Source organism: Carassius auratus, unplaced genomic scaffold (genome assembly GCF_003368295.1).
Source record: "Carassius auratus strain Wakin unplaced genomic scaffold, ASM336829v1 scaf_tig00038657, whole genome shotgun sequence".
Classification (NCBI taxonomy): domain Eukaryota; kingdom Metazoa; phylum Chordata; class Actinopteri; order Cypriniformes; family Cyprinidae; genus Carassius; species Carassius auratus.
In genome coordinates, this window is record NW_020526456.1 from 29,040 (window position 1) to 54,018 (window position 24,979).

At 34.6% G+C, this 24,979-nt stretch overlaps 1 protein-coding gene across 2 annotated transcripts in view; it reads right to left on the reverse strand.

The window, feature by feature from the left end:
- Positions 1 to 24,979, reverse strand: part of LOC113083532 (dedicator of cytokinesis protein 1) — a 179,413-nt gene that overhangs the window by 24,102 nt on the left and 130,332 nt on the right. For both annotated transcript variants that reach the window (XM_026254573.1, XM_026254572.1), the window contains exons 30-33: positions 5,543 to 5,621; positions 4,419 to 4,519; positions 1,528 to 1,586; positions 29 to 177 (exon numbers count right to left, since the gene is read on the reverse strand). In XM_026254573.1, the coding sequence (XP_026110358.1) occupies positions 29 to 177; positions 1,528 to 1,586; positions 4,419 to 4,519; positions 5,543 to 5,621 (388 nt within the window). The remainder of the gene's footprint in view (positions 1 to 28; positions 178 to 1,527; positions 1,587 to 4,418; positions 4,520 to 5,542; positions 5,622 to 24,979) is intronic.

Here is a 24,979-nt window from a genome sequence, read left to right on the forward strand (position 1 = left end):
CGCAATCCCACCGTCTGTGAGAACTGACCGTCTGGAAGCAGCGTCTGAAGTGAAACTCGCACTGCATCATGTCAAAGAAGATGGGAATGGTGGCTTTACGCAGCTCGATCTCAGGAACCAGCGTCATCTCCAGAATCGGACCCACCATCTCTGGGATAAACTTGATTTTGTGTGGACCTGCAGGATGTTGAAAAAAGAAACCAGTTAGCATGCCTGAATCCTTCAGTTTATAAGTGTTAAAGATCTTTTCGGTGTGTGTTTTATTTCGTACACACAGGATCTGTTTCTGATACAGCAGCACAAGAATATCAACTCCCTGCTTCTTCCTCGCAGCGCCTATGTGTGTCTAACAACAACGTCTATGTATTTTGGTGAGCTGTGTACAACTTCTATTTCGGAGGCACGATTTCCAAAGCTTTCATCTGAGCTCTGTGTCTGTGACTAAACCCGCTCTCAAACACTGCCAGGTAATGAACAACCAAAGGCTCCTTAAGAGAGGAACGTGGGAGCTGAAAATACTTAAACAGAGGTACTTCCTCAACTGTCCTGCCCCTAATTAGCACCTTCTCTTTCAGAGCTTTTCCGTTTGCATGCCTCTAAATAACCGTGAGGTGTTTCTCGGTGGAAAAAAATAACCCGCCTGAATCAGTGCTAAAACTGGAAGCAATGCAAATGTGCCAGATGCAAGCCTTCCAAAAATAATCCATACAGAAGATGGTATGTCGAAGCTGGGAAACCTTTTAAAGACGCCCTGATTTTTCGGGACACATGGGGGTTGAGCCTTTCACCAAGCATCTCATAGAAAAAGTAATAAATTTTACGTGTTTTGATTTATTACTATTATTATTTTTTATTATTTATTCAAAATATATTGAAACTAAAGTATCACTGTATTATTGTTAATAAAAACATGAGAATAAATACTTCTTAAGCAGCCAATCAGAATATTAGAATGATTTCTGAAGATCATGTGACACTGAAGACTGGAGGAATGATGCTGAAAATACAGATTTGATCACAGGAATCAATTATATTTAACAATATATTCACCTAGAAATCTGTTGATTTAATTAGTAATATTATTTTATCATTTTACTGTTTTTACTGTATTTTTGACAAGATGATGTCTTGGTGAGCAGAAGAGATTTCAAAAATGTTCAAAAACCTTGAACAGTGATTTAATTGCACAAAAAGTTGACTTCTATATATAGATGAGCTGAAAGCTGTCAAACATGGTCTAAAAAAAGACAATCTTTTATTTTGGCTGCATCTTTAATTTGTACTAAAAAACAGCTCTTTGTTAAACACATGAAATTGTGATTTTGAGTTGAAAATCATGTGAGAATAATGAACGATATGCAAAAACTATACAAAAATAATACATTATAGAACATTACACAAAAACAAGCAGATTGTAAAGTATTTAAGAAATGCAATAATGAATGAACACTTATGCATAAATAACTTGCAGACAGACATAATCTTTTTTTGTCTGATTTAATAATGTTCCCTTAAAGGTGGGCTCACCCAGGTTGTACCACATGTCTCGGATCTCGAAGCCAATCTGTCGCCTCATGTCTTGATACCTGTAAAAGAGAAATATAAAGCTATAAGAAAAAGGCTTTAGCAAGATGTCTTCATAAAGTCAGCCAGAACATTTCAATTTATTCTCCTGGAATTGGAAACAATTACGGTTTGTTAACATCCCTCACGATACTTCCCTATCAGATTCAGAAAGAGGAGCAGAAGCTGTTCAGAATCAATGTCAAACCAGTTTAGGAAGTGGACAGAAGATGAGAGCGCAGACGCGTTCCGAAGCGGTGCTCTCGTTCAAAGAAAGTGTGAAGTAAACGACAGATCCCTTATGCTTTACCTCCGCAGGCCTGGCATCCATTCATTAGTGCTGTCATCACACGCTGACATTTTGGGACGCCTGTGGCCCTCGGCTGAATTCTGAGCCACCATTGATTGCTTTGTCAGTACGCTCTCTTCCAGTGGTAATTTATGAAGACAAGGACGAGACGTGTTAGAGCTCAGGTGAAGCACACAGTACATGTTTATAAACCTGTAATAACCCTGGTAATAGCATGCATCTCAGATGCAGACAGTGCATGTTTCTGCTCACACTCCTCTCGGACACTTCATTTTCTCTGTCTGATCTTTCCCTTCACATGCTGACTCCACTGACCCGCTCTCTTAATTACTTCACCTCCTCCTTCACCTCCCTGTCTCTCTCCATGGCTCTGTCTGTTTCCTGCTAAGCACTGCTTTATAATTTATGTCTCCAGTGTCCGCGGTGACAGAGCGAGCGAGGCAGACAGACAGCGTGTCCTTGCACTCGTACAGAAGAGGAAGCTGAGTCTGTTAACACTCACACCTGTCAGCACACGGGACGCTCGCTGAATGAGATGCGACAGATGAAGGAGTGCGAGGGATTCTAGAAGTGCTGTGTGAGAATGGTCTGGCAAACCCGCAGCATCAAGCATCTGCTGCCGAGTTTCATAAAGCCACCGCTCAAAGGCTCTCCAGTAAGAGATCAGTGTATTTCTGAGCGGGTGAAAGCTTTGGCCTGTGATGGGAGACAGATGAGAGACAGAATGAGGAGAAAAACAACAGCAGAAGCAGCATCTCTCAGGTCAGCACGACACCTCCAGCAGAACACAGAGAGAACGTACTGATGAAAGATGAGGCCCGACGGGGGGCAAACAGCACCGAGAACAAAGACGGAACAGAGACGAGGTGTCCTCAAGACATCAGCACTTTTTCCTGATGAAAGCACTCAAAATGCCAGCCATGTGCTGCTTTATTTGGGGTTTTTCTTGTAGAATTCCAGGACATGAAGTGTAATCAGGTTGAAATGCTGTCAGCAAGTAAACAAATTAAACTCCATTACAGCTGACAGTGTGTTGAGCTCTGCATGTTTGGTTTTAAAATTAAACCGTTCACCCAAAAACATCACCTGCTCATCCACAGAACATTTTTCCTTTCAGGAAGTGCAGAATATTAGAATATTCAGATTTGACATTTCCATGCCACAAAACATATTTTTCAGTGAACTATTTTTTAAGGAATGTGACATTAAAATCTAGTCGAATTATTTTCATGTTATGGACTATTATTGATAAATGACTTATAAATTATTACTTATTACGCCCAATTAAAATTACTGGCAGAATTAAGTAATTGTTTAAATTCTGATGCTGTTTTATTAAATATAAATACATAAATCTAATCCATCACTACGTTCTTAGCAAATCACAATTAAGGGGCAAGGATGTGTAAATTAACCCTCATTAAGGGTTAAATATTTCAATTTCCCTTCAAGTTTGTGCTAGATGATGGGGAAATAAGCAAATAATGATAATTCAACAATATTAAATATGCAATAATTAGATAAATGAAAAAGATTGCTGATATCATCCCATCTACTACTGCACAAGTCAAATCTATCTGAAAAATACTGTATATGTAATTATTATATTTTTCTACTGAGAAAAAGAAAGCCTGGTGCTGAGATCACTGGTTATTCAATTCCTGTGAATTCAACCAAAACCTGCAAGAACGCCTTCAAGAAAGAGGTTTTGTTACTGACACCAGCACTGCATGTCCTGAGAAACTGGGTGGTTTAGGAAACATGTGTTCATGTTCCTGAGAAGAAGGCTGAGGAGTCCTGACAGACAGTGAGAGCGAGCTCATGCCACGGGCGAACACCGACAGCAGACAGACAGAAGCTCCTGGAGCAGATAACAGGCTCTTCACTGCTCTCTCTCTTGAACAGCAATGCAGGTTTTCATGAAAACACACTTCCTTCACCTTTCTCTGCCCCTCCAGATGAAACTCACATGCATGCATTATTCCTTACAACTTTAAATTGCTGACTCTTCTCGTGTTAGTGCTTCCTTAAAGGTACAATTCACCCCAAAAATTTGTTTGCCGAAAATGTCCATTTAAGATGCACATGAGTTTGTTTCTTCATCTGAACAGATTTGGAGAAATGTAGCTTTGAGAATTGTGTTTAAATCTGTTTTGGCTTGTAAACAGTGCTCTGTGCAGATTTCTCTCCTGATTCAGATTAGACTGCATTTCCAATAGGAGGAAGCAATATTATGGATGGACGACGATATTTCATCCAGACACAATGGCTTAAAACATAATGTTTCGATTTGTTTCTTAAGATGGACTGGAGTGGTGTGGATTATCGTCATGTTTTTATCAGCTGTTTGGACTCTCGTTCTGACGGCACCCATCCACTGCAGAGGATCCGCTGCTGAGCAAATGATGGTATACTACATTTCTCCAAAATCTGATCTGATGACAAAAAAAAACTAATCCTCATCATGAATGGCCTGAGGCTGAATGAATGATCCGTATTATGCCGCAGTGCATTGTGGGTAGGTGTCTGTGATACAAAAGCTTACTTTTGGAAGATCTTGGCCCGTTTATCACTCGAAAAGTTCTCCAGCTGCAAAGACTCCTGGGTAAGGTATGCCACAGCGAGGTGGAAGTAGTTATTCCACAGCTGACAGAAAAGGGAGAGATCAGATATTAAAGTAATTGTCATCAAGGCAACAACAGATAATGATGAATGGGTTATGAAGAATAGTTTAACACTTAGTGTGAAAGATTTGATCAAGGTATGAGCAATAAGATCGAACAATAATTATGAGCAACAACAGTCTGTGGTCACGCTGCTATTTAAAGCACTGATGCCACACAACAATTATTTCAAAATAATAATTCATTTTTAAAAAATAAAAAGGGTACACACAAAGACAGGGATAAGAATAACCATCAAATAGCAACAACTAACATGAGCACAAAGCTCAGAGAAGAGCTGAAGTTATTCTGAAGAGAAATATAATAATCCATGCTGGAACTTCCTCTAACTCAACCATGCCAAAAGTGCTTTTCATAAATAAGACTAGATGCTGTTTGTTGTTGTTTTCGGGACAAACAGTTCACCTGTATTTTCTTAAAAACACAAACCTTGACTCGGTTTAGGTGGCATAACTCCCACATCTACAAATAATGTAATTAAATGACAATGCAGACATCACAGATGAAGTAAACACTCATTATTTACATTACATATTTTTAAAACATTATTGTTCACCCAAGATGAAAGTGTAAACAAAACAAACTTTGAAGGCGGATTTCTTCTTTAGATTAAAGGTTATATGCAATGCAAAACACAAAAGTAAATTATTAGAATATTATTAATATTAAGAAACTGAATTGTACAGCATAAGTACATTTAATAAATGTTGCAATGTACTACAATATAAAACCTTATATTAACAGATTATGTACATTACAGCCAATTAACATTATTGTCTAAAAGTATGTCTAAAGAAAAGTCTTTGTAAATGATAAATAAAACCAAATGGCAAATCAAATAAATGTAAAATAAATAAATATAAAAAATGAAAATAAATGAATAACATGTGTTTATAAAACAAATACATCTACATCAACATCTCCTCATTTGTCGTTTGTTTCAAGAAATATATTAAAAGAAGCTCTACTGAAGTTGAAGTCTCACCTGAAGCTCAAAGTTGGTTTGATCGAGGAACTTCTTGCTGAGTACAGCGGCGTACTGATTGATGGCTCGCAGGAAGACTCTGGAATCAGAGACAAAAAAATCAATTCAATGAGAACTAGCACAGCCATACTTCATCCACTTATTTTCACATTTAAATGAGCGCATTTGTTCTTAACAATGAACCATAAACACAGCCAGTTAAACACAGAATAATGTCATTCCTGACACAGAACTATAGAGAGAGAGCACATAAACTACAGATGATAAATTTAATCACGGGTCTTTAACTCCGCCACACTGAGACCACATTAGGAGGATATCACAGAGACTAAAAACATTATATCCACTTAGTTCAATAAAGCCTGTCTCTAATGAACTGAGAGAGAACAAGAAATCTTTATATACTTCTCTAACTGCGTCACCGTTGTAGAAAAGGAGAAAGAGACAATGGAGAGAAATCAAACCTGGGACGACCAGATCATTGCGAATCTGTAACGTGACATCATTTGAGTAGCAGTCGTGTAAATGAATATAATGTAGGCCTTTCCTATCATTTCCCAACAGAGAGCAAGAGTCTCAAGACACATAAGCTGGAAATACAGCAAGCGAAACATGTTAACTTAAAAAAAAAAAAAAAAAAACAAGGCTTGTTTCGTATTAAAATAAATAAAGACACTCCTTTAAAATATAACATAAAACCAAGAACACGATTTCACTAATAGACAAGCTACGTTATATATATATAAATGATGAAAAGCTGCATGTTAAATAAATAAATGCACTAATTAATCAGTTTTAATGAACACCCACATGACAATGAGCATGCATTAGGAAATTAAATAGTTACATTTTTATTTCATGTTCAGCTGTTCTTAGTCCAACTTGAGGACACTTGAGAAACAACAGCCGATGCTTCAATATCAAGTGTCAAAAGTCACCAGCTGAAGTAGATCAGACAAGTTTCTTATTATTAATTTCCACCATGAAAGTGTGAGCGCTGATGTTAACGTCTGACCCCTCGTGTGTGAGCGTCCGTCAGATGTTTGACATCTCATTAGCGCCACTGGATATCAGCGACTGAATGGTGACTTGTCTTAAAAGGCTCTGGCTGTGTAAACGCATCTGAAGCCTTATTAATCATCCTTTAATCTTGAGCAAGGCGGCGCGATACAAGCCAAATACATTTCTGATTGACTAAGATAAAGACGTTTGACTCCTGCATTGTAACGGAGAGACGGAGAGTTTCTCATCAGGGCCAACAGATACTATCTGTTTATAATGAGCTGCTGAAAAATGAGTGCTTAATGTGACTGCAGACATTAATAATGCAAGTGAGCTTTACTGAATCAACAGATGGACAGACAGACTGATGACAGACTACAGACTTTAGTCACAGCGGACCGAAGATTTAATCTGAAAATGAGGATGTGGATGAAAGCAGCAGTCGCTTCAATATGTTGCCTTAGGAAATTATACTCCATTGTTGATACTGTGATAAATGCATCAGTGCACAGCTATCAAAGAGTACGACTGCTTTTTATTATTTCAATGAGAGATTGAGCAGCATGAAGCGGGATGGATTGAACGACAAAAGGTGTTTTATTTAAGTAGTTAACTGGTATATATATATATATATATAAGTATGTGTGTGTGTGTGTGTGTGTGTGTGTGTGTGTGTATACATTAATACTTTTATTTAGAAATTATGCAAAACTGACATTTATAATGTTACCAAAGATGCATTTTTTTTTTTATAAATTCAGTTTATTTTTTACTTTCTATTCATCAAAGAATCTGAAAAAAACAACATATTCAAATAGAAACCAGTTATTTAAAACGGTAATAGTATTTCACAATACTAGTGTTTTTACTGTATTTTTTAACAAATAAATTCAGCCTTGAGCATTAAGCATCTTCAAAAACATAAAAAAACAATACCCAAATTTGGTGCAAATTTTGGTGCAATTAATGCATGTTTTATTTATACACAATAAGTTTTCTATACATATAACATATGTATATAACATAAACCACTAGTGTGATATAAATACATTTCTGTGTTGTTGTGTGGAAATGTGAGGCACAATAACTTCCATTAAAAACGGCTTCATTTGTGTGAACCCAGTCATGCCATCTGATCATGATACTGAAATAAAGTGACATTTTAAATCATTTTTAGCATCGGAAATGAGTGTTTTAGAGCTTCCAAACATGCAGTACCAAACTCTCTGTAAAGAACAGGAAAGAAAACCAAAATGCAGCAGAAGCTCATAACCTACACTGCATTTTATTGATTGAATATTCTATTCTTCAGTCAAAAATACATTTTGTGTAAAAATGATAGATTGCCGCGTCTGACATTATAACACAAATCACTGGTGAACATCATCTTCTGGAAGGCAGATAGGTTATAGTTTCCTGAGATGAACTGTGCGTTTTTTAAATATCATTCCCATCTCAGTTAAACATGCAGAAACTGCTGAAGGTTCAAAGGTTTGGGGTTGGTAAGGTTTGTTTTTAAAGAAGACTCTTCTTCTCACCAAGGATGCATTTACTTGATTAAAAATAAAGGAGAAACTGTAGAATTATGAAATATTATTACAATTTAAAATAATTGTTTTCAATGTGAATACATAGTAAAATGTATTTAATTCCTGTGATCAAAGCTGTATTTTCAGCATCATTCCTCCAGTCTTCAGTGTCACATGATCTTCAGAAATCATGAAGATATGATGATATGCTGCTACTGTCAATGTTGAAAACAGACGTTCTGTGGATATTTTTGTCTGTGATGAATAGAAAGTCCAAAAGAACAGCATTTGTTTGAAAAAGAAATATTTTGTCTTTATTGTCACTTTTGATGAATTCAAGGCATCCATGCTGAATAAAAGCATCGATTTCTTTCAAAACAAACTGCACGAAAATCTCCAGACGTCATGTTTTAAAGCTGCTGTTTCGCTTTCATGAAAATACAATTCTGCTATATCTTCACTAGAACAATCACTTTGGACAAAAAAAAGTAACTAAAGGGACAGAACTGAGAAGGAGTGGAGGACATGCCATTCACATCTGAGAAAAAAAAAACACCTGGAGAAATGTCATGAGGGTCACTAAATGATGACCCGGTTTAGTCTTGGCTGAACTATTCCTTTAACTCACAGGACTAATTTACATATATTTAAAGCAGTTCATGCATTTGCATGTTTTACCATTTTGGTTACTTCGCAGACACCTGGTGGTTTTTGAGCATGCAGAAATAATCATCCTAATGATAGACTGCAAAATGTTCTACATAAATTTATTAAAATATATCACTGAAATATTTTGTGGAAAACATTTTAAAACAAGTAACAAGCAAACAAACAAACATACATTACACATAAAAAAAAAAAAAAAAAAAAAAAAAATTATAATATCTTAAAATGACAAAATAAATATAAATTACTTAATTAAAACAAAACAAAATTAAATCCAATAATAAATAAAAACAAATAAACAAACCATCACAACAATCAAGTAAAAGAGATTAATACAATAATAAATAAACCGACAAAATAAATTGAAACTAAATAAAACAAAACATTATAAAACAGGATCAGATAAATTAATTGAAACTTTCATTATATTGTAGATGTCAGTGATTGATGAAGGAACACTTTCAATAAAACAAACAAACAAACAAACAAACATAAAACTTAAAGAAAATAACAAATATACAAAAGACAAAACAAAACAAACTAAAACAAAACAGAATGTAAAACATCACAATAAAACAAAATACAACAAATAGCATAAAATAAAAATAAAACAAAAACAAATTAAATTGAAGAAACTAAAATAAAATCATAAAATAAAAATATATTTAAAAAATCTAATAAATTCAGGCACCTCCATCACAGGTGTCTGTAAATGATACATGATTAAGAAACACTTTCTTGATGACAAATGTAGGCTATTTTTAAATCAAATTCACATGGGAATTTAAAGAGAGGTTTAAAAATGGCTTCAAACGTGGCTCATCCAATCAATTTCAGTCAAACTTGATCTGTTTCATCAATTCCTTTCGCCTCTATAAATAAACCAGATCAACAAGCCGAGAAAAACACATTCTGTGACTGATGCCCTGCTCTCAGAAACACAGTTTATCCGTTCATCAGAGCATCAGAAGATCAACAACCGTGTAAGACGGTTAAAGACGATTCCTCTAAAGCTGCAGCTGCTCAATATAAGGCTGCGAGGTCAAACAAATCCCACTTTAATGATTCCTCAGTACATCCCTCGAACTCTTCCCTTTAATGTCACTGACGAGAGCAAATCAATGGATGCAGACGCAGACGTGTGAGCCAAACGCAAACAGCAGCCGGGCTCGGATCTCCACAAAGCTGTCTGGGATGCAAACGGAGCAAGACAAGCCTCATTTTCACCAAGAGCCTGACATCCCCTCACAATTAAAACCAATCAGCCTGCACGCTGGAGCACGACAGGGCAAACACCAGACACGCCAACAGATTTCACCGCTGCTGATGGAGATTCAGTGACAGATGTGTGTGTTTGTGTTGCAGTCAGATCTAATGACTCGGACTGGTCTGCTGATCCATGAAACTCAAAAGCAATTCTGCTGCATTAGAGGATTGCAAAAACATCCATTTACAAGCTCTTTCTAGAAGAGAGTGCTAGCAAGCTGAGCTCATGATACAGCAACATTAACAGCAAACTGAACTTTCAAACATATAAACACAGATACATGTATGAATAATTCTAGACATAGACATCATATATATATAAGACACTGCATTTATATATACAGTACAGACCAAAAGTTTGGAAAGATGACTATTTTTAATGTTTTTGAAAGAAGTTTCTTCTGCTCATCAAGCCTGCATTTATTTGATCAAAAATACAGAAAAAACAGTAATATTGTGAAATATTATTACAACTTAAAATAATAGTTTTCTATTTTTGAATATACTTTAAAAATAATAATTTATTCCTGTGATGCGCAGCTGAATTTTCAGCATCATTCCTCCAGCCTTCAGTGTCACATGTAACATCAGTCGATCACATGATCCTTTAGAAATCATTCTAATATTCTGATTTATTATGAGTGTTGGAAACAGTTCTGCTGTCTAATAGATTTGATCAATAAAAGGCTAAAAAGAACTGCATTTATTTCAAATAAAATAAAAAAATAATAATAATATATTTTTATCAATTTAACACATCCTTGCTGAATAAAAGTATTGATTTTATTTAAAAAGAAGAAAGAAAAAAAATTACTGACCCCAAATTACTGACCAGTAGTGTATATTGTTATTACAAAACATTTATATTTTAAAAACATAGCTTCTTTTTTTTTTTTTTTATCAAAGTATCCTACAAGTATCACATGTTCTGAAAAAATATTAAGCAGCAGAACTGTTTCCAACTTTGATAATGAATCATCATATTAGAATGATTTCTAAAAGGATCATGTGATAATGATCCTAAAAATGCAGCTTTGCATCAGAGAAATAGATGATAATTTAAACTATAATACATTTAAAAACAATTATTTTAAATTGTAATAGAATTTCACAATATTACTATATATATATATATATATATATATATATATATATATATATATATATATATATATATATATATATATATATATATATATATATATATATATATATATATATATATATATGAGTGTGTGTGTGTCTGTGAATGGTTTATATAAATATAATAAATATAATACACTTATAGTGCTGGGAAGTAACTGATTACATGCAATTTGAATAATGTAATCAGCTTCCAAATATCAAGTACCAGTGTGTAGATTATTACAGTATGTCTAAATTATATTACACATACAAGAATGTTTTAAAATGTTTATAATATGACTAAAGTTGTTTTATAGGCTACATAATTATAAATAATTGTATATAATAATATAATTCATATTATATTGAGTTAGGTCAAAAGTAATCTGAAAGTAATCAAAAATTAGTCATTATATAAAATAGCTACAATTTCTATAATGAAATTTGTAACAAATCGGTAACAAAGTGCTTCGTCAGTAATCTATTCAGCACTGTTTATATATTATACATATGTATTATTATTATTATTATTATAAAAATAAACCTTTCAAACTTTATGAAAAATAGACCATCAAAGATATATGTCCATACGATGTTTTAAACTAACAAACAAATAAAATGATTAAAATATATAATAATAAAAAAATAGGTATTATACCATTATCTGTCTAATAAATTATTATGATACAGTACAGACATTTCTCTGCCTTCTGCAACTGAAAAAAAAGTTTGTACATAAAATAAGTTTGCATAAAGATAGAAAAATAATTATTCTTGGCCCCCGCAGGCCTCCGTATGTGCGATCATGAAGTGCAATCTCAGTTCTCTTCTAGGATACGGCCCTCATCTTGTGAATTAATCAGCGCTGCATATTTATGCACATGATTTCTCACAGCTTCAGTCCAAACTGGAAATCAGTGCACACGCAGCAGCCGAAACACCGTCCGTTCAATAAGAGGGATCTGATTAACTTTACAAAGCTCTACACTTGCTTCTGAACAATCAAAACTCACACTGCTTCACAAGTGAATATGGAGAAAGACTATGAAATGTAAATTATATAGGCAATGTGCACTTGAGAAACAGTTAAATAGTTGCAGTTGGCAGACAAAATAAATGAATAAATCCTGAACAGTCAAAGCAGTCGCTCCAAAACTGCTGCTTTGTGCAGTACAGATTCATACATTATTAATTCAATTCCATCTAAATGTATTTGTGTAGCACAAATCACTCCTAAACAACTCTACAGAGAATAAAGCTTTACAAACTCACCGAACAAGCCAAAGGTCATTTGACTGAGGAGAAATAGGGTGAAAATAAACGAACACACAAAGATACTATTAAATATATCAATACACTTTCCAGTTTTCACACTTTAAGTCTTTTGTGAATCAAGGCTACATTTAAAAGACAGTATGAATGAAGGAATCATCAGATGGATAAATGAATTAATCAATAGATAAATAAATTCATAAATCAAAGCATTCATTTTTCACTTTTGTTTGTTCCACAGGAATGGTTCCCTTTTGTGAATGGAGATAAAGAGAAAGATAAGAATAAAAATAAATAAAATTAATGATAACAATATATACAAATGAATCGATAAATACGTAAAAATGCAAAAATAAACAAACATACATAAATTAGTGGATAAATAAACATGAATGAATTCCAAAATTTTTGACCAATAATTATTTTTTCCACGTTTCCAGACTTTTGTGAACAGAAAATACATACTGTAAATAAATAAATAAACAAATCACTGTTTGTTAAAAATTTCTGTATTTTCCAGACTTTTTTCGTGAATCCAGGATAGATACATACATAAATCATTTTTAAGTGATCTAATAAATAAATTTATACATAAATAGATATGAATGAAAAATAAATAAGCATGTAAACAAAACCATAAACAAATAAATTAAACACATATAAAAGCATAAAAAAATTAATCATTAAAATGCATAAACATCTTTCTTTCTCTTTATTTTTTTTAATTTTTTTTAATTCACTGGGTAAGTGTGAAAAATAAATTGGTCAAAAAGTATATATATATACACTTTTTGACCAATTTATTTTTCACACTTACTCATTGAATTAAAAATAAAAAAAATAAAGAAAGAAAAAGAAAGATGTTTAGCTGTGTCTAATCCTGTCTCCTGCAAACGGTGTGTCATTGAACAGAACTGATGAGAGAACGAGAGAGACGGAGAAGATGAGGTAGTCCTGTCTGAACAGGAAATGAATATTAATAATTAAGAGCGGTGGGAGGCTTTTAGCGAGCAGCTTGATTGCCACTTACAGAGATTTGGCCTGCGCTGATGCTGCATTTGCAGACGACACAAAGGACAGAGAGTCACCGTCGTCTTCCCACAGTGACTCTCTACATCACTGCTTCACATTTCTGCTCGGATTTACATCACGTTTACAACATCCCTGAGTCAAGCTTTCCGTCAGAAGAGCCGCGTAAAGAAGCTCGCAGCACAGCTATGAATATGCAAACTGATTACTAATGTTAACGGCATTCAAACATCCGCAGGGAAAACACAACAGACAAAACATCACGGCCGCCAAAATGGAACCGACTCAAATATGTGGTAATGAGTAATAATGATGCTAAACTAGATTTTTGCATATTCTAGAAGGAGGCGCGAGTGTTGCTTGGCCATATAAAAAAAAAAAAAAAATGGTTTTGTTAAGGTGTTATGATTTCAGGGATTCCATGCTTTTAAAGCGCATTACAGATTTTGCCTGTAAAAAAGTACTAAAAATTTAATTACATTAAAAAAATAATCCTTTGTCTGGGTAATTAAATAAATAAATATGCATCCATTTATAAATAAATAAAAAATAATAAAAAAATGAATGCTGAATAAGCATACACTAAGTTACATGCTTAAGTTAAATAAATAAATAACTTAAAAAAAATAAATAAACAGAAAATAAAATATTCATATTTCTAAAGAAAACAATATAAAATAAAAAAATAAAATAAATATCCAGATAAACCAAAACAAAATAAAGCCTAATAAAAATAATAATAAATAAATAAAAAACATAGCAAATAAAATAAAATAAAATAAAATAAATAAAATAAAATAAAATAAAATAAAATAAAATAAAAACATTAGCAAACATCACTAACTGGAAATGGTGAATTCAGACAGAATGGGGAGTGTTTCTTTACGTTTAACATCAGCGTTTCACCTGCTGCTCCTCATCCCTCCCGGGAGAGCAAATTCTCAGTTTCTTAAATTCCCGGTTTTCACTCTCCTCATCTCAGGCAATTTTCTGCTGCAGTGCACACGTGTCACGATGATCCACTGAAGAGCTGCTGATGCTGAAGACTGTCCTCAGAGACACACCAGGTCTACCTGATGGCCTGCAGGAAACAGAGCACCGGCTTCTCTGGGCTTTTAGACCATTCGCTCGCTGCTGAGGAAAGACGTTCTCCAGAAGGAATATTACAGACAAATACAGTGTTTACTGTAACACTAACACTACACTATGTACTATGCAACTGCATCATTAATAAATAATATTCACTAGTGAAGACGGATAAGTTTAATACAGTGTCGCACTAGGTCCTACACTGCTGGTTTCTAGCCAGCTCTCTAAAGCTTAAAAAAAAAAGTGTAAAAAAAAAAAAAAAACACTTGCTAAATGGTCCCTAATCAGTGTTAATTGAGCGTGTGGTGTGGTGTCAGCGGTGGAGTGGGTGTGTGGGATGGATGGGTCAGAACGACACATGGGATAAAACCCGTCCTAAAGTGATTACAGTAAACCCATTATAGAGCCAGAGCACAGTGCTGTTCCCCGCACACATCCACACTAATCCACAGCACCTTGCACACTACATAGGGAGCCATTTTCTCTCGTTCTCAGTCCTGAAGTGAAATCAGCACACAAAGACTTTAAAATTTGAGCGATGGAAGAATGTCAATAATCCGAGCTGCCTGTGCGATTGAATCCTAAATAGCGCTAACAGATCGTTCTGAACTTCTGCTTAATTTAAGCTTTTGGAAACCTCATCACACCACAGTATTCTAAGTCAATCATGACGAATTTATCATCATCATACGAATAAGCTCGTTCTGTCTGATTAACGACTAAAATTATGCATTTCTCAGCCTTCATTTATGCGTAACATGACGCTATCTGGAAATCTTCACACTCATGCCGGATGATCTGCACGCTCATCTAGCTTTAATGCTAATGAGAGTTTATCACACTGCTAATTGAGTTCAGAAAGCAGTCCCGATAGCCATCAGCATTCATTAGCATGCTAGCAGAAATAGACTCCGGCTCATTTTTGTGTTTAAAGATAAAGCAAAGTCAAACATCCACTATGCATCAAATAATACCACTGCAATTGAGCTTTTGGGATACTTGCATGTAGTATAGTATATAGTGACTGAATTTCATTTTCATTTTCAAGGGTCTATTTCTTTAAGCTCAAAATAGAGAAAACTCAACTTTGATATAAATCCAAAAAAATAAAAAAATGTATAATAATAAATAAAAAAAATCAGAGAAAGTCACGCGCAGAAAGTCAAATGCCATCTAGAAATGCAGCCCTGGGAAATAATTAAACTGGAATCTGCACTACTTCAGAGAAGCGTTAAATAAGTAAGAGCAAACATGAAATAATCAGCATCCCACACTCATCTGATATAGTGCCAGCTCTTCATATCAAACCAGATGCTATAATTAAACTGACCGCTGAGAATCACACAGCAGCACAGAGTATTTCCAGCTTTCTTTAAGCTTGACTTCCTTCTTTAACCTTTAGTGACTCAGCTGAAAAAGCTCTCTAAATGAATTCCCAAAGTCTGGTTTCAAGGCCCGAGACCCGACGTGCTCCCTCTCACTCTCAAATACCACATAAAATAAAGCACTAAATGACAACAGAGACGGCACGGCGCAGATGGAAATAACTCGACCTTTACCTGAACGACAGAGCCATCATATGCATTTCTGAGGTCACCAAGCCCAGATAGAGGTCCAACACTCATAAAACTGCTACAAACTTGAACTTTGATAGCATCACTGGATGTATCTGAAAGCAGCTGAGCAAATACAGCAGAACAGAAGGGCAAAATGTGACTAGCGGTGAAAGTGAGTAAAACCACCAGACATTAACTATTAACTCAGTGTTAAACTATTATCATTCAGATCAGAAAACAATCAATGCACTGGATAATAAGCAAATAGTGTGTGATTTTTGACAATATTTATATGTATCTATTAAAATGTAATACTAATATTATGTATTATTATATGCATTGTAAATTATGCAAAATTACAGCATTTAAATGGTAGAGTTTGGTCTCTTTATTTTGTTATATAGTGACTTTTTCAGTGAATGGGACACAGATTTTACTAATACTAGTAAAATACATATTGAATATATGTCAAATAATGTATTTTCTTCCTACAGGCAAGAATCACAGCCAGAAACTACAATAGTTTACTATAAATGAAAGGGAAATTAAATTAAATACAATTAATTGTGTATCCAAAATACACATAATTATAAAAATAATAAAAGCAAAAAAATAAACACTGGTATTTTTTTTATTATTTTTTTTTTCTTATCAGAAGTAAGAAGAGCTTTGTGATTATTGGATAGGAAATGCACTACAAATGATGCTAGCTGGAGGGAAAACCAGAGATCTGGCAACCCTGGCTTGAACTATAGGTGGTTCTTAGGGTCAAAAATATAATCTGCTTAAAATGCGTAATTATAGCTTTTTTTTCTGCAAACATGACTGCATGTGTTTGATTCTGTGCTGAACTTCTCTGACTGAGACCTTACACAATGTCTCTGGAGAATTATGGGTAATTGGGCTCAAAGGAATGAGCACGGAGACTGCATCACACATCCCAACTTGTCATCAAGACAGCGTCGCCATGTAATTATTCTGAAAATTGAAGTACAGCTCATAATTAAATATGCAGCACCTTTTAATTTACCCAGGAGTTCCAGCTAAATCTGCACATACGTGGAGTCAAACCCAACAAACCCAACACATGACACCGTAAAAAAATATTTGCATGCGGCTAAGCAAACAAAGCAATATTCTAATAAGAATATTGACCAGCAAATCAGTTTTCTGAAGGATCATGTGACACTGAAGTATTTTTGATTAAATAAATGCAGCAGAAAAGACTTTGAAAACTATCTAGATTGAAAATGTAGAGAACACAGAAAAAAAAAACTGAGCTAATGTTTACTGTTGCATTTGAGCTTCAGGATAATATGAAATGCATTACTCTCAAGTGCTTGTATGCAGTCATTATGGGTGCATTATTGGAGGGGGGGGGGTTCTAACACAGTTCGAGTTGTTAAACTAGAGAGAAAAGCTTTTAAAATTAATTTCATATATTGCTCTTTAATGCATATGACATTTGATATTATATCCATGTTAATTAAAAATTATGGTGTTGTGTTCTGGTTGGGAAAATTAGAAAAGTACTCAAGCACATAATTGTGTGTTTGGAGTGAACTGCAGCTATTTGGAACAGTTTTCCCAGAACTAAAAAAATGAGAATAAGGGCAAATAAAATGAATGAATTATCTGCTTTTTCAATTCACGAGTGCATTATAGGATTACAGGCCGACTAATGTTAACATGCTCATTCATATACCCTACATAATTATCAGAGCTCAATAAATTCTAAATTGATCAATTAAACTGATCAGTTCCATGTGACTCCATGCGTTCATAAATGCAATTAATTACATCCATTCCAGTCATTACTAGGCATCTAAAGCTGAAGAAAATGTCATTTCTTCATTCTTCATTTAGCCTTTCCTTAAAAAAAAAAAACAAAAAAAAACACACCTGCTGAGAATATTTATGTATAAATGTAGCTTATTCATGCATATGTCTAGTGATCTCTTATAGCACTGCAAAGTAGATCAGCAATCCATTGGTTGAGAGAAAAGAGCATACTGTAAGTGATGTTGTAGCTCAGATGCTGCATTGCAGAGAGAGACTGAGCACTGCTGTGAGAGGAACTGATCTGTCCAGCTGTTGGTTTACTATCGCTGGCATACTACAGTCTACACACACTACTGTCCACAGATTCACAGACTCCACTTCAACATACTGAGCTGCCCTGATGTCAAATACCTACATAGGGAGCATGCTTACAGACTCAGAAGAGACATACAGCAACTGACTTCAACAGAGTTTGACGCTAGCGTGTGTGCGATGTTAACATTTTGAGACCCCAACAAGTGAACAGATTGAAAAAGTGCAGCGGAACACAACATAAGGCTTGAGGCCTGAAGCATATTTTTAAAACTACACACCCTAGCAACACTTTAGAAACTCTATAGCAACTGTAAAAACACTCAAAACCCTGTTAACTGCATAGCAACACTCTTAAAACACCTTAGCAAATGCACAGAAACTCGGAAACAAAACCCAATAACTGGATAGCATTCACAAAGACAATGTGTACTAGTAAGTGACATAATAAGCCGGTCGACAGCCATGTCTTCAACAATGTTAACAACAGGAGGATGGAGGACGCAAGACATTTTTACAGTACGTTACACTAATCTGATTCTCAAAAAAGGCAGTCCAGTGCTAAAACCGCACCTAATTCTGGATGTGCGAAAACACCCAAAAGTGAGTAGTTCCGCAAAAAGAGCTGATGGAGGTGTTTCAGGGAAAGATTAAGAATCACACAGAGGAGGAACAAAGATTGTGGCTGATAACCATCAGAGCTTTGAAAATAAAACACCGACCGCTGAGATTAGAGGGCCTTTTTGATACGCCAGTGTTAGGTTAAGTGAGCCTGGAGACAATCTGAGAGACCTGAAGGGTTAATGTGATCCACAGCTGGAGATGTCAAAGGTGTAAGCTGGTTTGGAGGTGTTTGGCCCGGCTGATGGAGAAGCACTTCACACTGCCAGAGCTCTCCGTCTCATAATAAGATGGTATCTCAAACATTGCACCTCAATCACTACAAGTGAATAACACCGGACCACACAGAAGATAAACGCCACAACAAAATAAAAGCAACACTTACTCAAGCATGAGAGAGAGCGCTGTAAACACATGCTGTGTATGTGAATGCAGACGCTTCTAGCTACACAAGATCGATTTCATGCATCAATGCACTCAGAAATGCATCAGCTTTGCCTGTTCATCTGACTCTGTTGTAATTGGGTGTGAAAATGAAATAATTCTACATTTGTCTGTTTGGGATTTGTGCAGGGTTTTCACCGCTCGTTCAGGGACAGAGAGAGAGAAAGAGCAAAACAATGACACTGGGATCATGCAGTTTCAGTGATGTGCCTGTAAACATTAATGGGACTGGAGAAACTGATTATCAGGATCACAAGGTCAAAGAAATACTCCTCTTATGCTTTTTAGCTCATTAATAAACACTTCTCATTTTAGAGCAACTACCACTGTGTGTACTGCATGCTTATATATATATATATATATATATAGTGTGTGCGTGTGTGTGTATGTGTATATATATATATATATATATATATATATATATATATATATATATATATATATACACACATACACATACATATACATACATTTATACATACATACATATATACATACATATATATATATAATAAAAATAAATAAATAAAGAGAAAATAAATAAAATATGTTATAAAAAAAATGCATTGTTTTTCTGTTTGTGATTCAGAGATGTTCTAGATTAAAAACGAAAAGAAAAGATCAAAAGCAATTATGAAAAAAAACAAAGTACCAGAGTCTGGAAAACATTGACCAAACAAACCTCTACTGTATTGCAAAAAAAAAACTGGGACAAAAACAACTGGGGCATTTCAAGGAACATCTCGCTCAAACCACGTGATTCACTCATTCAAACAGTTCAACCCTGAATCACCCCGAGACCGGAGCATCTCAAGGGACCTTTTGCATTCCTTCTTTGTTTCTTTTGTGCTTTATTTATATAAAGTTCATTCTGAATCACAAGAGGCCTTCAACAACAGCAAGCGGCGAGCGAACAACAAATGTCATCATGTGCAAATTGAGTCACACTGGCTGAATGAAGAGCAGCTCTCAGCCTGAGAAAGGTCACGCTCACCAAACCACACAGAGAGACTGAGAAACAAGAGCGAGAATCAGCTCCTATCAGAGAGACACCATGTCCTCGGGCAGCACGAGGAGAAGCAGCCCAACCGTATTATAAGCAGATGAAATGCTGACATCACAGAAGCCAATCTCTGGAGGCAGAAATCACTAACTTTATGCAGGGCAGAGACGTGCTCTTAATAATGCATTGCTAACTTTTAAACCGAAACCACACTCATAAAAACTGCAGTTTACAACGAAAGCACCTCCAGCTCTCCGGAGAACGAGATTTCATCTAGCGAGTTTCTTGAAATACAAAACTATACTGAGCTACAATGTTCCTTTCTATCACCACGAGGGAAAAACATATAGAGTGAATTACACACACACACACACACACACACACACACACACCCTTTAACACACTTGACTACATAAAACTCTGCATCTTATAACATAATGTTGTCCAAATTCAAACAAAATAAATACATTCATAAAATATACAGTATAAGCAAAGGGGAATTTATATATATTTTCATTTATGCGTGTGCTTTAATATATACAAATGTTGTAATCTTCCTTTTATACAGCTATTTTAGCTTTGCTATTACAGGAATAAAATACATTACAAAAGAAAAAATAAATGCAATAATATTCCAAATTATTACTGTATTTTTAAATCAAATAAATGCATGGTGAGCATTAGGGACTTTTAGAAACAAATCTTACAGACTTAACATTTTTGAAAAATGTTGTATTCTAAATAAATAATAAAATAAATAAATAATTAAACACACACACGTTTCTATGAATATCATGTGAATTGTAAGGGTGTGACTGTGGCTTTCCCTAATCTGCATAATGACTATAATTAACTGCATGCTAAAACAACTAAATCAGCAGGTGCAGTCCATTCCTAACGAGAGATGATTTTGGGATAAAAATGTGTTCAAAACTTGCAGGGTCACATTTTAGAGTAACCTGAAATATTTTTCTGAAACAAAGCTCAAATACATATCAAATACATTGCAGCTCAAACGTCATCTGATTTTAAAATTAATTCAGAATTGGCATAGTTAATACAGATGGGAAAAGAGAGAGCTTTTGATGTGTGAAGACAGCACAAAAAAAAATTAAAATCTATGGAAAACTGATTATACACTAAATGAACATGAACAAAGCAATGTGCACAAATGCTCAAAAACTGCATCCATTTTTGCACCAGAAATCTGAAATCCTTTAATGATATGACTGGTAGATTTTGTCATTTGACACAGTTGTCAGTCCTACACCTGTAATAATGCGACTCTTCTCTAACATATCCAGACACTTTATTAACAAAAGTGTTAATTCTCCTGGATAAACACAAACACATGCACACCCTGAGAAATCTAATCTAGCATTGTCCATTATCTTTGAGCGCAGGTGTCTTCTTTCCACATCACCTGCATTCTGTGATGAATGTGACTGAAGGTGTTAATCACCTTTGGGAAGAAATAGAAAGACTATTTCTGGTACATTACACTGATTCCCAGCAGTTCACAGCACAGGCCTCTACATTACCAGCATGTACAGAATGTACACCACGAAAAGATGCTACAACAAAACTAAAAGCATCCCATGAACCCGCTCATATAGTCTCACTGTATGACAGAGCAATATTTTTAAGTCAATTTTTATTTATTTTTTATTTTTGTTCATGCCATTTAATATCCAAACACCCAGAATAAATCAGTTATATTATAAATATAAGATTTTGTAGACAAATATTGCTCAGGGTATGATGAAAAATAATATTCTAAATTGTAAAATATTAGTTGATTATATTTAAAATGTATTTATAATATAAACGTACTTATACAATTTATTGGAATTTAATCTAATATAATTTATTATAATCATTTAATAAAATGAATTTAAAACTTGCATGGTTTAAATTAAATTAAATTAAATTAAATTAAATTAAATTAAATTAAATTAAATTAAATTAAATTAAATTAAATTAAATTAAATTAAATTAAATTAAATTAAATTAAATTAAATTAAATTAAATTTAAAGTCAGGCAATTTAAGGCTTTGAATGCAAATACTGCTGAGGGTATAACACAAATAATTATATTTAAATTGTAAAAATATTAGTTAATTGAAGTTAATTTTAAATCAAAACAGTACTTAATACAATTTTAATTAAAACTTAATCTCTGTAACAAATGCATTATGTTTTGAAAAATGAAAAATAAATATAATATTTTAAAAGAAAATACTGCTTAGCTTTTCTGCTTAACCAATCTAATCTAAATTTTAAAATATTAGTTAAGTTAAATCATTAATAATATTGAAATGAGATGATTTTCACCTGTGAATGGAGTCCCCGTGTCACATGGAGCTAGGGAGCAGTAGGGCACACCAAACAAACACTTATCCGCCTCCATCAGTGACGCCCACAGAGTGTGTTACAGAGAGGGTGACTACACATTGTTTTCCCGTGGTCTCATGCACCTGTTGACTCCACTTTCCCACACCTGTGGGTGGAGGGTCTTCCATCATCGCTCCTGTCGCAGGTGGATGCTGCCAGACTCTATGATTTCCAATATGGAAACCTGACCCCCAACTTCTGCGCCAATCAAATCCGAAACCCACATCCAACACAATCCCAGCAGAGTTGCTCCACAGCAGAGGAATACATCAGGAATGTGTCAGTCACACGGAGAAGCCAGTATCATACAGTATGTCTACAACACTGGAGCAGATAGATGGGCAAATATCTCCGAAGACGGGGGTTAAAGCAAAAAAAAATAAAAATCCAGGGTCAGGGCAATGACTGCGGCAACTTAAACATTTGAAACGATACTATGACAAAGTTATTGCTTGCCTTATTTAAACTGATTTTGTTTTTTGTGAATATATGTTTGACCTGAAAAAAGAAAGCTGTATCATACACTCTGTAAATTAAGAGCTATATCACTGATTATCGACACCAGGGGTGTGACAATACACTTAGCACACGAAACAAAATACAGATACATGGTTCACTAGAACATGACAATATTTTAATACTATTTTTAAGAATTTTTCAATGATACAACGTGTCTTTTAATTACCATAAGTTAAACAATGCAGTTGTATTTAAAAATATTTGAACTAATCTAGGGCTGTAACTAATAATTATTTTGTAATCAGGTAAACCACGGATTATTTTGACAACTGAATAATCTGAAATTTTTAGTAACACAAACAGACCTAAGTGAAAACCAATAGTATGGCTATTTATATATAAAATAATGATGAGGTAATAAAAGTTGGCTCAAATAAAATATCAAAGCAAGAAATTACATGATTGCATTGACCAACACTGTTAAAATACATAATGTAATATGCCTATAAATACAAGCACATTATGTATTAAAACAAATACCTGCAGAGGGCATCAACGGCCTGGTGACATGTCGCTTTACAGCATGATTAAATAATGTTTAAATCAATTACATTTTTATATTCGGCATCATGGACAAACTTTTATTTTGAAATCGTGTAGTAACACACATGGCATATTTAGACATAGGTTGAAGTATTCTCCTGTGGTGGTAAAAGGTTAATATATTATTTATGTTACAAATCTAGTGAGATAATGAAACGTTTTTCCAAATTCACAGAATATACAGTGGAAGAGTTTAGCCTCTTTCACACGTACAGTCTTCACTGGTAAATTAAACCAGTAAGTTCCCATTAATAGATCATGTGTGAATAGGACCTTTTTCAAAAATCCGGGTAAATAGATTCCGGCAATCATTTCGTCTGGAGATGACAAGTTACTCTGAGCTTTTTACAAAGCTCTGTGGCTTTATAATGAGTTTTTCTAGACATTCTGGACATCTTTGACCATCGGACCTCAGCTTTTTTATCGCACTTCTCCATTCATCATGTAGACCTCGTGTTTGTAAGAGCAAAGCATTCTGATTGGCTAGTAATGCTAGTTTGGTTGAGAGTGAAAGCTGCTGCTCTCTTACCATTGGTAGATGAACTCATGGACTCCAAAGTGATATCAAATCAACAATATTTTTTTTTATGTACTGTAGGATTATTATTTTTCGCAGCCAAACGCTGCATATAGGAATTCTGGAAAAACTTAAGCCCTGAGAAGATCTTATTTGTCTGAACATCTGAACTTCTCTTCACCTTCTCATCTGAAGATCAGCACTTTATTTCCAACAGCAGATCACAGATTCATTGCTATGTCCTCAGCAAGACATCATTCACGTAAGTTAGGTGGCAAAAAAGATGGTTAAGAATTAACTAAATTAAAAGAAAAAACTCCTTCCTGCTTAGTGCTGGGTATGAAATTACATGACAAAATTGTAGTTAATAACGTAACAATCAATTACAGAACACGTACTTAATATTTGGAATCTGATAACGTAATCCAGATGACATGTAATCATTGACTACCCTGTACTGTTCACGCATCATCATAAAAACTCGGTGAAACAGGTAAACTGTTGCTTCAGGAAACTCAGGTCTGACTTCCTGCTGGCTGTGAAAGAGCGCTAAACCTTCATCTTCACAGCCACGCTGGACGCGGTTTGGCAGAGGAGTTGAGAAGAGAGGCATGAATAAAACACAACACAACACGAGACACACACACACACACACAGAGAGAGATTCATAATTCATGGCTTTCATTTCAGCAGCCGCCACACTTCTGATAGAGCGAGAACAGAGCGAATTCACGCAGGTGCACACAGAAACGCTACATGCCCGACACA